Here is a 14,647-nt window from a genome sequence, read left to right as displayed (position 1 = left end):
TCGACAAGAAAAGTCCAAACCGAACGCCCAAATAGAAAAAGGCATTTTTCAAAGGAGAGCATGGCCACGTCCCTTTCTTTGTTTACTAAAAATTCTAGAGATCCTCCGTAATTCCATGACAGGGTCTGTTGGTTCCCCACCACCTACACAAGCACACGGATAAGGAATTGCAACAAATTAAAAAAAAAATAAAAAATGCCCATTTGACTATACTCACCAACGAAATTATTTTTCTGCCCCCCTTTACTTATTCAAATTATTATTAATTTTTCTCCCTCCATCATGACATCTTGCATCACATCTCCACCAGAAAGAGAGAGAACGGATTAACAGCTGTTTTCTGGCTGCCACTCCAGGAGACCTTGCCAATCATCATTGAAGCAAACAACATTCTCCTCCTGGAGCCAAGCCCTTTCCCTCGCCTAAACTTGAATTCAATTCCAATCAACCATGCTGCTTGTTGTTATAACCATTTCATCAGATGGTCTCTTGTAGCATTCAGGGCGTTTGAGGTTCACATTCAAATTGCTAATTCCTTGTTTATCAGAATTCCGACCTCCCGCTCCCGTCCTAGGATTCCGAAAGGAGAAAAAAGATGGTGGATGCCTCGCCGGAGAGATCGTCGGGTTGTGGCCTAATCAATGCAGTGTTTGGGAAGCGCACGTTTTGGCCCAGGAGGACGACCTCCACCGGGTCGATGACGCCCCCCGCTGTGCACCATGTCGGAGGCAATGTGACTAAATCGCCGAGCACCCCTAGTTCGAGACAGCGGCACAGCAGGTCTGATGAGGCCGCTTTAGTTGATGCCAACGGATCAGAAGTCCCGCCTAAGCCGATGAGTATGAGGCCGAATCCGAACCAACGTGGGAATCCAAATATGTACTACCAAAAGCAAGCCCCTGGCAGGGTCGCCGATGAGACGGCGATGGCATTGCCTTCATCCGTGTCTGGCAGTCCCATGAAGAATCCTCATAAACAAACCTATGGCAACAAAGGTAGAAGACTGCCTCCGGAGGCGACTGGCATATCGGGCGAGCTAGAAAGCATGATCATCGATCACCAAAAGGCCCGGGGAAGCAGCACGCTTGTCCGTGCATCGTCGAGCAACGTAATGCTCTTCGGGACCTTGGGCAATTTGAGGCAACCCGGGACAACGAATCCAAATAACGTGAGCAACGTGCCGGACCCTTACATCGCGAAGGCTGCTACGAGGAACGAGGCTCCGGCGCCCAACGGAAAATACACGAACAGCGTGATGGGCAACATCGTGAAGAAACCGGCGGATAGCAATAGAAAGCCTAGCGAATCGCCAGCCCCTGCTTCTTTCTGTCGTGCTCTCTCGACGAGAATGGATCCCGAGACGCTGAAGATAATGGGCAACGAGGATTACAAGAATGGTAGGTTCGCCGAAGCCTTGGCATTGTACGACGCAGCGATCTCGATAGATCCGGACAAGGCTTCCTATAGGAGCAACAGGAGCGCCGCTCTGACGGCTTTGGGTAGGTTACTCGAGGCCGTTTTTGAGTGCAGAGAAGCCATTCGGATCGATCCTCATTATCAAAGAGCTCATAATCGCTTGGCGACGTTGTACGTCAGGTAACTTCTACCCTACCGAGCAATGTTCCTTCGTAAATCTCCTGCCATTGGAGCATACAGTTTGAAGTTGAATTCCCTCCCTAATTTCAAATTCTTTCCATTATCTACTCGGAATATTCCCAACCTGTTTCACCGAGATCTCGCGATGGAACACCGCTCGCTCTGATAAACGTTCCTTCTCATCTGCATTAGATTAGGCGAAGCAGAAAAGGCAATGTACCACTACAAACACTCGGGGCCCGAAGCCGACCCGGAGGACATCGCGAAAGCCAAAAGGGTCCAGTCCCATCTCACTAAATGCACCGAAGCTCGCAAGCTAAGGGATTGGAATACTTTGATAAAAGAGAGCCGTTGTGCCATATCGGCTGGTGCCGACTCGGCTCCTCAGGTCGGCCATCGACCCGGATCGAGCAATTTCTTTTATCTTTTCTTTAAGGTTGATGTCTGAATTACGGCTTTTTTTTCCTTTATATGTTTATGTATGGAGAAGATTTTTGCACTACAAGCGGAGGCATTGTTGAAGCTGAGGAAGCACCAAGATGCGGATGAGGCATTGTCGAAGGGTCCGAATTTCGAGGTCGAGGAGTGTACGAAGTTCCTGGGTCCGATTGGGAATGCTGGTCTGTTACTTGTGCGGGCCCAAGTTGACTTGGCCGTCGGCAGGTTAGTCACCCACCTCCTATATATAAATACATACATGTTGACTTGACCGTCGGCAGGTTAGTGACCCACGTCCTATACATACATATACATATATATATATATATATATATATATATATATATATATATATATTCTTTCTCTTTGATTGCCATCTTATTTTGCAAATTTTCAATTATCGTCCTTCAATTTTCGTGCTCGCCCATCAATTTGCATTCTCATTTTGCATACAGACGTTTTGTATGTTAAGTTTTGTTACTAGATTCAAGTTAGCATCTCCCATCCACGACTCTTGTTTACATATTTACCAAATTGTTATTTTCTTTTCCGAATGCCCTCGTCGCTCTCGTATCCTCACTCAGTTTTCATAGAGCGATTAGTTAGGAAAGGATGGATTTAGATAATTATGATAAAAAAAGAAGAGAACGGACTTGAGGGGGCTGAGTTATGATGTTATTTGGATGCTAGTCAATAAAAAGAATGTATTATGATAAAATATTCTTAGACATACTTACAAATAGACGTAATATAAGGTTCTAAGTGAGAGAAAAGAATCCATTTGTTAGAAAAAAAATACATAAAACCGTACAAATCCCTCTGCTTCAAATTCACTAGATTAATTCCTAATAATCATTTTTTATCTTTTCCCTCAGTATATTTCCCTTTATCCAAATATGACTGTGTATTAAGAACCTTTTCTCCTTCCTCCTAATCCCTTGTTACAAACATAGTGGAGAACTCTAAATTCCCTTTCTTTCCTCCTCTTTCTTCCTCCCACCCTCTTAGCTACACAGCCCACGTCAACTGCCGGCATCTTCTTCGTCCAAGCCATCGTCTCAGGTGGCTCGTTCTCACAAATTTTGAAATTTCCCCCTTTTTATTAATGTAAAAACAGATACATCCATCTAATGTCGATTTTGCTTTGTCCGTAATTTTTCTCACGATACTCTATAGTCATTGTCGAAACATGTTAATATTGATTAATCCCACTATCACTTAACTTTTATGCCTTTACAATTTATAGCTTGTGGTGAAATTGGTAGAGTTAAATTGTTGAATAATCGAAAAAAAAGAGTTGCATTGTTGGGATTGTAGCTCGAATGCTAAGATTATGAATTCAAATTCCAGCCCTAGATTCATAATCATACTCATTTTGTGATGCAAAGTCTAGGCCTAAATTGATTTTTAGGGTGGGAGGAGCTGGAGAGGCATGGCACATAAATTTCAAAAAAACAAAGTTCTAGAGGGTGAAAGAAATTTGTAGAAAACTTTAGAAAAATAACTAAACAAAAAAAGAAAAGAAAATGGCTTTCGGAGCAACTGCAATGCAATCTTTAAGGACCACCAACAAGGCCTTGTCACATTCCAATTACCTAATTATTGCAATCAAAAGGATATAGTTCCATTATCCCTAGCACAATCCATAGCACCCCCAAGAGAAAAATGCCAAATTTAAGTTCATCAAAGTCAGCAAGAGAAGATAAAAATAACTCCAAACACCATATTTGCCAAGGAAAAGCACAAGAAACATTTATTAGTCTCGTAGGGGCCCATCATAAAGCATAATGCTGAAGGTCTCGTATAGTGCTCGACGCGGTTTCGATTTGGGCAAATTGGGCATCGCCAAACAGCTCAAAAGCGCACGCTTGTTGGCCAAAAAGAAAGAGCCAGAAAAGAAATGATGGGGTTTTTTAGTCTCCATAATTTGACCTCTTACCTACCAAAAAGTTCCCAATGGGCCAGCAGCTCCTCCCTTTTCTTGCCGACCATGCATCTTGGAAGATCTGACCGATAAGCCAAGGTTGCACCAGCTACAAACCCCATAGACTCCTCAATTGGTGATCAGTAACCAAGTCTATGTCGTGCGTCTTTTCTCATTTAGATCCGGTTCACACACTAGTCTTGAAATTTTCAATATGTTGTTCGAGTAATAGGTTAATATAACCTATCCAAATAATTAAATCAGGTGATCAATTACACATCATTTATCATCTAGTTCTGTTAATGACACAAACGTATATGATCGAAATCATGCTTATATGGACCTCATCGAGGACGGATCGATAGAAGTAACTGAGGAATTGTACTGAATGTCATATTTTCCGTCACTTTAAGGGTCCCTCAGTCCTAATTAACCAACATGACTTACATGGCTTTTTTGATTGAGGCAGATTCGATGATGCCTTGGAGGCAGCTCAACGTGCAGCTCGGCTAGACTCGAGCAACAGGGAAGTGAACTATGTGATTAAGAGGGCTCGAGCCGTGGCGGGAGCCCGGTACAAAGGGAACGACCTCTTCAAGGCTGAGAAATTCACCGAGGCCTGCATAGCTTATGGAGAAGGGCTCGAGCATGACCCTTATAACTCTGTCTTGTTATGCAACCGTGCTGCGTGCCGGAACAAACTGGGCCAGTATGAGAAGGCGATCGAGGATTGCACCGCCGCACTCAATGTCCGCCCGTCTTACAGCAAGGCCAGATTAAGAAGAGCCGATTGTTTCGCCAAGGTAAGCCATTTCGTTGCAATCAAAATTGTTTGATAGAAGACCTCCAAATAACCTCGTAGCAAAACATTTCGTACACTTTATCGTTAATTTTTAATGTTAACACATCCAATCTGTCCTCAGTTGATTATCATTTCGCAAATTTAACAAATTCTGAATGCAGAATATGGGAGTTACTGGGGCAATAGTACATGACCCTAGTACTTCTCAATTTGTACTCATGAAGTCTATGTTTGCTTCGTTTTCTTCCATCAGATGGAGAGGTGGGAGGCTTCGATACAAGACTATGAGGTGTTGGCAAGAGAAGCGCCAGAAGATGAAGAAGTGAGCCGAGCGCTATTGGAAGCCAAAGCCCAACTTAAAAGACGACGTGGTGAAGCCGTATAGGGCTTGCAAAATCTCAAATATGGTGTGTTTAGTGTTGCAGCTGTCTCTCTTGGAGGGTGTACTTACTCAAATTAGACGAAAAAAAAACAAATCTCTGAAAGCTAGAATGTGTAGTTGATCAAATGAATATTTAGTGAATTTTTCTTTGGTGATGCTTTGAAATATTAGGTCAAAGAGATGCATGTCTGCCTAGGAGCACCTTCTTCTCTATAGTTAATTTCTCTGGTGTAAGAGTGATCAAGAAAAACCGACCAACAGATCGGACCGGATTGAACCTAAACTTTGGTATTAACTGGTTTATCAGTTTGGTTTTGGATTGAAAAAATTTGCTAATGCAAATCGAGCCTATAAACTGATCAAATTTGCTTTTGTATTGACTTTTGATGTAGAAAAGCCGATAACAAAAGTCCGGGGCTATTTTCACAAACTTGACGTAATCTTTTCATTGAAAAAACCAAATTACTCTCACTCAAATGCTAAGGTAAAGAAATTGGCGAGACTAATTTATTTATTTTTATATGATCTATCTATGCCTTCCCTATCTATGATTGGGGGGAACTTCTTTTAACCAGTTTTATGATTGGTGGATTAAAACATGGACATCACAATACTCGTTGTATTTAGTTAGTTTTGCCAATCTCAAGTCAGTCGAGACTACCATTGCCCAAAATCAGGTATTAGAATTTTAAGTGACCCAACAAGAAAGATTACTTCGCACAATACAATGACGACATATTCGAGCTATGTTGACAATTTTTCTTTTTTGGTCGAAATAAAGTTCATTTGATTCAACTACATACACCCGGGAGGCCTGGTAAAAGGGCGTCAGTGCATGATAGATCCAACGAGACTTGGGAGGAGAAATAACTCAATTCGAAGGTAGTGAGTTTCTAGTAATTTGACAAAGTGTTGTGCCGAATCAGGCTCCCACAAAAAGGCAATGATACAAACCTTAACCATCTATAGATGCATTAACTCAAAAGAGATAACTCAAAAAGACTAAGTTATGTGTCTTTATACCACATTTTGTTTTATCACACGAGAATTTCCGAAGACAAAATGCTCGAATAAGGTTTTCCATCATAGCCCTCAGCGATTATTAAAAATTATTAGATATCCCCCCTTTATTTACGAAAGAGTCACAAATTTGTACAAAATCTCTCGTTCATTAGGAAAAAAAGTCAAGCTTTCAACTAAGTCGGGGTTAAATGAAGAAAAATGATGATTAGTCGGCTATTCTCCCAAAGAAAACAGCCAAACTTTCCATAGTTGTTACCTTTTTGCTTTCTCTATTGCGAATTTTTGCATAAAAAGTAATTCTAAAGTGAGATTGTTTGCTCGAAAGGAATAACCTACCCACGAAATTGAATATATGTTGTTGTTTTGTTTTGCAATCTCAAGCAAATCCACAAGTAATTTGACATATTGTTATTTATTGAGGATTTTAACGAATTTATTACAATAGTGTAAGGATCTAATAGAATCAGTTAAAATTTTAGATACGACGGTTCATAATAACCAAATAGTTGAAGATCAAATTAAGATATAATTGATTAATTGAAAGTTAAAAACTGATTTTACATATGGAACCTAAATTGTGGAGACACCAACTAAAAAAAAAATTGTGCAGACTAGTAACTATTCAAGGACAAGCAGTACCAACATGCATCATCGAAATGGAGGAAATTTCTTGGAGAAAAAGAGATAAGGATGGTTGCAATTGGAGTCTAGCTGGCTTGTGGTGAAATCGCAACCCGACAGCGAGTACGCTTTAGGTCTGGGCCACATGGTCATATTCGCAATCGCACTAATGGTCAATAATGACAGAACGACAAATCTGAGGATAAGCATATGGACAAAATAAACAAGGACAAGTCTAATCAGAGGAGACATACTTATTTTATCCGGCGACTATTAATATTTCTTTTCTACTTTTTAAAACTTTTGAAATACAAATTTTATGTTTAAAAGTTTTTTTTTTTTTTGATACGTTTAAAAGTTTACCATGCACTTTTACATCGGCTCTCTTTATATTCTACTTACGAAAACCTCATTTTCTTTTCAAAATCATCCCTAAATTCTAAATTCTCACGCTTCAACAAAGGAACTTTAAAATAATTAAAAACCAAACCACTCAAATCCTAATGGAGATATTAATAAATTTGAAGGGATGAGTAATTTGATCTTTTCGATGTGAATGTGAATGTGAATGCTACCGGTAAGACTATGAACACACAAAAGTTCATTAAGTCAAAATTGAGATAAATTTTTTTTATTGTATTTTTCCTATTTTGCTGTGTCTGCATTAACAACCTCCACAGGAAAAAGGTCATTATTGAGACGATATTTGCTCACGTCGTGGATAGGCAGAAATGCTCATAGGGAGATTTTCTTTAATAAACATAATTAGACGAGCCTATATGATCACATTTATGTACCCTTTTAAAAAAATATCTCTCGTTTGATAATGTACTATAGAATCACCGCACTGTATTGCGAGGCCATGTGTTTTGTGTATTGCATGATCTAACAATATACTTCATAAAAAACAATTGTTACTCCACAGAGAAGAAGATCTACGAAACCTTTGAAGAGTGAAGTTTTGTTGAATAATAGTCAGGGACGCCGATCTTTGATAATTATATCACATTTAATTATTTATGACTCAGATCAAATTAAAGATGGAAAACATCACGATGGATTCACTTAATTCGCCATTAGATAACATCTTTTGAATCAAACCCCTTCGATCTATCAATAGTCGAACATTCGCAGCTAAAGGTAGATCGTCGATGAGGACATCTTTATTTGTGCTTAAGAGCATATTGCAGAGTGAATAGTACTTTATGGAGTACATGTGCTAGATTAAGTATGAGGCATTCGAAATGGTTGGTTTCGCGTGATTTTCGTCACGTGGTTTCCATCGGGTCAGATTCAGTTTGATAAAGACTAAATTCATTTAATTGTCTTTCACACACAACTATTTTATGAGATACAACGCAATACTAGGTCATTAAAAAGGCATGTCCTCATCATGATAAATAAACAGTGAAAAGAAGGAAAGTTCCCCAGAAACACGAGATTTACCAAATTAGAGGACATACACATTAGACGACAGATCACACATCATTTATTAAATTACCATGACAATGTCCACCACATCCCTACATCACAGCCTCTGCCACCGCATGCGACTCGATCTTACCACCACCACCGACTGCAGCCACCACATGAGGCTCGATCTTACTGCCGCCGGCGACCCCATCCGGACAGCGATTCCTGATCGCGGTGAGCTCGTACGGCGTCACGTCACGGGCCAGCCATTGCTCCACCGTGAACTCCTTTTGTGAGCAGGGGATGTGGGCGCCGGTGGTGGTTACCTCCACGTAGTTGCAGTACCATCCGTGGTGCGGACCTGACCCATCCGAGGTCAGGTTCATGGCGCAGACGGGTGCGCTGAGGCACGGGCCCCGGCCGCTGAAGACGTCCAAGTTGCCCCTCTCGAAGTAGTTGTGGCCCGGCCTCATCAGCCCTCCCCATGCCTCGAGGTCCGTGATCCAGATCCCCTCGCCGTAGGCATCGTAGAGCCTCAGGCTCACGACGGAGTCCGTGCCGCCCTTGATTATCGACCCAGTTCGGACGTAGACCGTGTAGACGCAATCGTCCTGGCATCACTCGTGAACAAAGATAAACTCAATCTACTCGCGTCCGGGTTGAAAAGAAAAACTCAATCTAGACAATGCCTAATCATCCGTTTAAGGTGGAGATCCATTAGAAAAGAGAAACAAAAAAGAAAATCGTTGATGACTGAGGATGAATAGAGAGAGACACATGATAATAATAAAAAAAAAAACAGAGAGACAAAAAATGAGGAAAGTTTTCTTACAGATTGGGCGGAGATGGCCAGCAGGAGGAGCAAGAAGAAGAAGATAAACCGAGGGATGATGGAGGCCATGGCGTGGGCTCTCAATGGGAAGAGGTAGGTGAAAGCTTTGTTGGCAATTTGGCCTTTATAAGGACAATGGGGGGACGCTTGGCCAAATTTGGTCGGTTTCGGCATATTCCATATACATCCACGATAGCGCGTCAAGCAGATGTACCTTTTTTATTTATTTTATTTCCAAAGTAGGGCTAAGTTAATTTGGGTTTGGGGCACTCATTTAGTAAATGGGTGTGCCATGTCCAGCTCTTGTATAACTAAATCCATCCCCTTATTCACTGAAAATGCAAAATGCCCTCATTCATTCAATTGCATTGAAAGTGGTAGCCCACAATTTATTTACTTACCTTCTTTTTTATTCTTTATTTTTTTTAGAATCTAGTTGTCCTAATTAAACATTTAACATATTTTATGTTTTCATAATGGGGCTATCTTGTGTATATTAAAGGCATTATAATTTCTTTTTATGTTTTGATTTTACTTTTTGTAAAATGATTCCTGCCAAAAAGAACAAATTTTCTAGAAATCTGATTCTTTTTTATGTTGTCGAGCAAATTTATAGGTTAATTGTCAAGTAGAATCTAGATATTAACATTGATAACTTTGTAAAACATTTCTTCTCTTCACAAATTTTTATTTTTGCTGTGCATATCACCATCAAACCCTTTCTTATCTTGATATTTTTTCGAAAACACTTTAGGAATGATATTAATTTTTGTCAATCTGAAATGATGAGATCTCACTTGCATTTAAAAAAAAAAATCTTATTTTATGATGTTGTGACTTAATTACATTTCATCTTTTAAAGCTTGACATTGGAGAATATAACTAAGATTTTATTCTAGAAATTCTTTATAGAGGTTTTTATTCTTATTTTTTATCAATCATCCCATTATTTGTAGATGTGTATAAAAGACATTAGATAAGAAAGAGTTTGATAGTGATACACACGACAAATATGAAAGTTTATAAACAAGTTATTACCTTAAAAAAGTGTACGTTAAGAAATTTCTACATTCTACTTGTCAATTAATCCATAAGTTTGTTAGATTACGTTGAAAAGAGTAGGGTTTCTTAAAAATTTATCTTCTTGGCAAAACTAATTTCTACATAAGTAAATTATAACTATAGATTGAAAACATAATACCTTTAATATACATGGGATGCCCAAAAGAAAAAATCAAAACATGTGAAATCTTAATTATTGCAATTAGATCTTATATCGCTAAAATAAGGAGGAAAGTAATTAAGTTTGGGCCACCACTTTAAATTACAATTGAATGATTGATGTCAATTTTGTCTTTTTAGTGAAATTTGGGTGAATTTAGTCATATAAAGGGTGAAAATAGCGCCATCCTAAATAAATTTAGTATAGAAAAATGCATTTTCTAAAGTATTGGTTACAATAACATGGGTAAAGTCAATGTATTGGAAGCCGTAAAATTCCTCTGCATGATGGTTGCTTGGCTAGTGTCCTTGAAGGCACCCAGACGAAATTGCCTAAAGTAAACCTGACTAGCCATGAAAGCGTCATACCGCTTATTTTGGGCTGTCTCTAGAAAATTCTTTGTCTAGCTCACCATGCAAGTATATCATTCCACCTACTCTAACTCGAGATCCCACACAGGAACCGTTGGAAGATATGCAGTGATTGCATGCGGTGATTGCTCGACATATTTGTTGGAAGCTTTGATCTGATTTGATTATAATTTGTATATATATCAATTAAATATTAGATTTATATCTAGATTGATACATAGGATCATTTACTTCCTTTCACAGTTTACACCTTGTATTATATCTAAGGAGATCTGTACATTTACAAACATATTGAAGACGATACACAGAAAACTTCCTACGTCTTCGTTCTCGCTTTTCCTTTCCTTCCTTTATATTTGCTTTCTTTCATAGCCTTCTTGGTTTCTGACTTGCTTTCGCCTCGACCTACTGCCAAAGGAAATCCTCGACCTACAAAGGAGATCACCATCTGGCACTAGGATCATTCTCAAAGGAAGGAATTTAGTTTACTTACCATGGCCACTCCGCAAGACTTCGACCCAGGCGTTGGCAACAGATCCACTAGAGAAACTACCCCTTAACTTTCGTAGACTCAGAATTTACCTGTGATACTTCCAGTATTGGATCAACAATCATCTCAAGCCCAACTTGTGCAGTGGCGACCCACGCAGGCTCAATTCAATTTGGGGCAACCCATGACGGGCCAACCTTACCTGTGGATTCCTTATCCACTATATTTTGGGCCAAGCCCAAGTTCCTCATCGCCTGGATATGTGGGCCACCAAAGCTACGTCCAAGCCGATGGAGGCTCGCCAGCCATGAATGGGGCAAGCCCAACCACCAGATTAGAGCATACGAGCAGGTCAGGTGAACCGGGTATGGGAACAAATCCCTACCCGAGATACTTTAATGTGAGTTATCCGATTGGGTCAAACGAATTGGGTTAAGGGACAAATCCCTACCCGAATTTCACGCATGGGTTTCTATCGATTCCGGCGGCGGCGTTCACCGGACAACTAGAACTAGGTGACCCTCTATATGTTTCCATTGCCAACGGACTAGATTGTGGCTGATTAGCCAATAACTAACCGGGCCAGAGAACTATTCCAGGTGATCACAGGAGCTCCGGTATGCACTGATGACAAAGGACAAAGACGGGTTCCTCAACGGAACCATCACAATCCCTTCCGATGAACGCCTAGCCCGACACTGGAGGAAGTGCAATCAACTTGTCCGAATTTGGATCGGAAATTGCATATCCCCAAAAGTCGCGGCTAGGCTTCCACCGACAGAGGATGCGAAAGATATGTGGGAAAATGTTAAAGAAATGTATGGTAAACTGGATCAAGCCAAGATTTTTACCCTTTTGCAGGAACTCAGCAAGCTCAAATAGGGGAACATAACGGTCACGGCTTGCTTCAACAAGCTATTGTCACTGTGGAACCAACTTGAAGCAGTCAAAGAAAAACTCGAAGGGCTGGAATCTACCCTCAAGAAGTACAAATCCATCAAAGAAAGGGAGAAAGCTATGCTCTTCCTATTGATTCTAAATGAATCATACCTTACATTCCACTCGCAGATCCTTGCTATGGATCTAGTGCCACCAATTGGGCGTATTTTCCAGTTGGTTGTACAGGAGGAGAGTCAGCAACTCACGACGCCAGAACACACGAGGAGCAGCGAGAGCGTTGCCCTCGTAGCCCGCGGTGAACGACGAGATGCGGCCACCAAAACCCTAAATTGAGAAAGGGAGAAGAGAAACCCATTAGGATTCGGCGAAGGGGATCTGCAGATCCTTAAAAAGGATGGGATGAGTGGCCCATATCACATGCGAGGATCGGACGGCTCACAAGGATCCGAGATTATAATTAGATCAGATGGTGGACAGGAGCCTGCGTTTAAAGGGATGGACGGCCAGATCTTTGCCACGTCATCAAGGAATTTTGCAAAAAAATCAAGGGAAAGGGTAAATTGTTTTGTGAATATTGTAAATGTACTAACCATATGATTGACAGCTGTTGAAAATTACATGGAAAACCTGGAGAAAAGGAGAAAAAAATCTCGACGGCTTATCAAGTTATTGGACCAACTAGTCAAAATACTAAGCAGCCTATTTCATATGGTCAATATTAGCAATTGATGCAGGCATTACAGAAATTGGATATTTCTAACAAATGAGGAAGTTTCTCAAGTATTACATATTGCTTGATTAATTCTATTTCCAGAAAGGCATGGATTATAGACTCAAGGGCAAGCAATCATATTATATGCGACAAAGGATTTTTCTCGAGTATAAATGAAAGCTTGGATTTTTCATGTTTCTGTACAATTACCCAACGGAAATATTACTCATGTCAATGTGACAGGAACAATTAATCTCAGTCCCTAGATTATTCTTCGAAATGTCCTCTATGTTCCATAATTCCATTTTAACCTCATTTTCGTGTCTAAAGCCTGCGAAGAAAATTCATGCCGAGTAATTTTTGATGTTGACACATGTTTATTTCAGGCCCTTTCGACTGGCAGACTGATGAGTTTGGGTAGTCTTTCTGAAGGACTATTTTTCTGGACAAGTTTTCCAAGTAATTTCGATTGTTCTTGCAATTCTTTGAATAAGCCATCATTGTGTAATTTGACTACCAATGATAAAAATTTCATCATGCACTTGAGATTGGGTCACAGTGCTTCTTCCGTGTCCTCAATGTCCTATATGTCTTTTTGCAAAACAATCTCGTACACCATTTCCTTCTAGTAGCTCTCGGACTAGTGAATTTTTTGCATTGATTCATGTGGATTTTGGGGACCTTACCATACAGTGAATCATGATGGATCTTGTTACTTCCTTACAATAGTAGACGATTATTCTTGTGTGGCATGGATTTTCTTGATGCAGTCTAAGAATCAGACTTACTCTCATCTAAAAAACTTCATTGTGCTATCTAAGAATCAGTTTGGCAAATCCATTTAGCGGATTTGTACCAATAACGGGAGAGAATTCTTCAGCCATGATTGTTCCTTGCTATTTAGTTCTCATGGCATTCAACACGAGAGCTCATGCGTTTATTCACCACAATAAAATGGAGTGGTTGAACACAAGCATCATCATCTATTGGAAGTCGCACACGCCTTGAAGTTTCAAGCATCAGCTCCAAAAGATTATTGGAGAGATTGTATTACCTCAACAGCTTATCTAATCAATCGCATGCCCACTCAGATACTTAATGGGTGAACACCATTTGAACTGCTATTCAGGAAGAAACCCGAACTGAACCACCTCAAGGTTTTCGGATGTCTCTATTATGTCATGACAATGGGACCTCGGGACAAGTTGAGTCCGCGTGCTCGGCGATGCATTTTTATGGGATATCCCAACTTATAGAAGGGTTATCAGGTTCTTGAGATTTTCACAAAAGAATTCTTGATAAGTTGTGATGTGATTTTCATGAGAACATCTTTCCTTTCTCTAAAAAGACATCTTCAGATGAAGACTCAAGGATAATATCCAGTCCTCATGACCTCCTTCTTGATGAAGTATTACCTCAAGATCTTTCTTACATACCACTAGCACAACCAAGGAATGTCCCTTCTAATCCTACTCTAACTCTAGCAACAACATCGAGTTCAACTGCGAATTCGAACTCCTCAGAAGATATTATGGAGAACACATTAGAAGATCCTACTACAAATGAGGAAATTCAAGATATTGAATTGTCATCCTCCAATAAGACAATCCAGTCCACTACTGGAGTCGATTATCCAAGGCGTTTTGGACGGGCTACACGACCTTCAACCTAGACCAAGGATTACGTCTGTGCTGCTCACAATTCTCCAGGTATTCAGTATCCAATCTCATCCTATGTTTCCTTTCATAGATTATCACAGGAACATAGATGTTGCATTAGTCGTTTATTGGACGACAAGGAACCATCTAGTTATGATGAGGCGCCTGTTGACCCAAGATGGCAACAGGCCATGAAGGTAGAACTGAAGTCACTAATTGATAATCACACATGGGATCTTGTCTCACTACCACCTAATCGGAAA

The 14,647-nt window shown here is 40.2% G+C and overlaps 2 protein-coding genes across 2 annotated transcripts; one reads left to right on the top strand and one right to left on the bottom strand.

Annotated features, from left to right (window-relative positions):
• The first annotated feature begins 337 nt into the window (after positions 1-337).
• LOC104418261 (inactive TPR repeat-containing thioredoxin TTL3) lies at positions 338-5,470 on the top strand. Its single transcript, XM_010029543.3, has 5 exons — positions 338-1,596; positions 1,789-1,984; positions 2,087-2,259; positions 4,428-4,761; positions 5,014-5,470. The coding sequence occupies exons 1-5, from the start codon at positions 596-598 to the stop codon at positions 5,143-5,145; spliced, it is 1,836 nt and encodes a 611-aa protein (XP_010027845.2). The 5' UTR covers positions 338-595; the 3' UTR covers positions 5,146-5,470.
• A 2,629-nt stretch (positions 5,471-8,099) lies between these two features.
• LOC104418260 (PLAT domain-containing protein 3) lies at positions 8,100-9,191 on the bottom strand. The gene is made up of 2 exons (XM_010029542.2): positions 9,032-9,191; positions 8,100-8,810 (listed from the first exon to the last, which is right to left on the bottom strand). The coding sequence occupies exons 1-2, from the start codon at positions 9,098-9,100 to the stop codon at positions 8,310-8,312; spliced, it is 570 nt and encodes a 189-aa protein (XP_010027844.2). The 5' UTR covers positions 9,101-9,191; the 3' UTR covers positions 8,100-8,309.
• Positions 9,192-14,647: the final 5,456 nt, after the last annotated feature.

The sequence above is a fragment of the Eucalyptus grandis genome, chromosome 9 (assembly GCF_016545825.1).
Source record: "Eucalyptus grandis isolate ANBG69807.140 chromosome 9, ASM1654582v1, whole genome shotgun sequence".
Classification (NCBI taxonomy): Eukaryota; Viridiplantae; Streptophyta; class Magnoliopsida; order Myrtales; family Myrtaceae; genus Eucalyptus; species Eucalyptus grandis.
This window is presented reverse-complemented; position numbering and strand designations above follow the sequence as displayed.

Excerpts from the sequence above, each read along its gene's own strand:
- LOC104418261 (XM_010029543.3), top strand. The coding sequence starts at position 596 with ATGGTGGATGCCTCGCCGGAGAGATCGTCGGGTTGTGGCCTAATCAAT. Across the intron at positions 1,985-2,086 it reads GTGCCGACTCGGCTCCTCAG|ATTTTTGCACTACAAGCGGA; the intron begins GTCGGCCATCGA and ends TGTATGGAGAAG. Across the intron at positions 4,762-5,013 it reads GAGCCGATTGTTTCGCCAAG|ATGGAGAGGTGGGAGGCTTC; the intron begins GTAAGCCATTTC and ends TTCTTCCATCAG.
- LOC104418260 (XM_010029542.2), bottom strand. The coding sequence starts at position 9,100 with ATGGCCTCCATCATCCCTCGGTTTATCTTCTTCTTCTTGCTCCTCCTG. Across the intron at positions 8,811-9,031 it reads TGGCCATCTCCGCCCAATCT|GACGATTGCGTCTACACGGT; the intron begins GTAAGAAAACTT and ends GAGTGATGCCAG.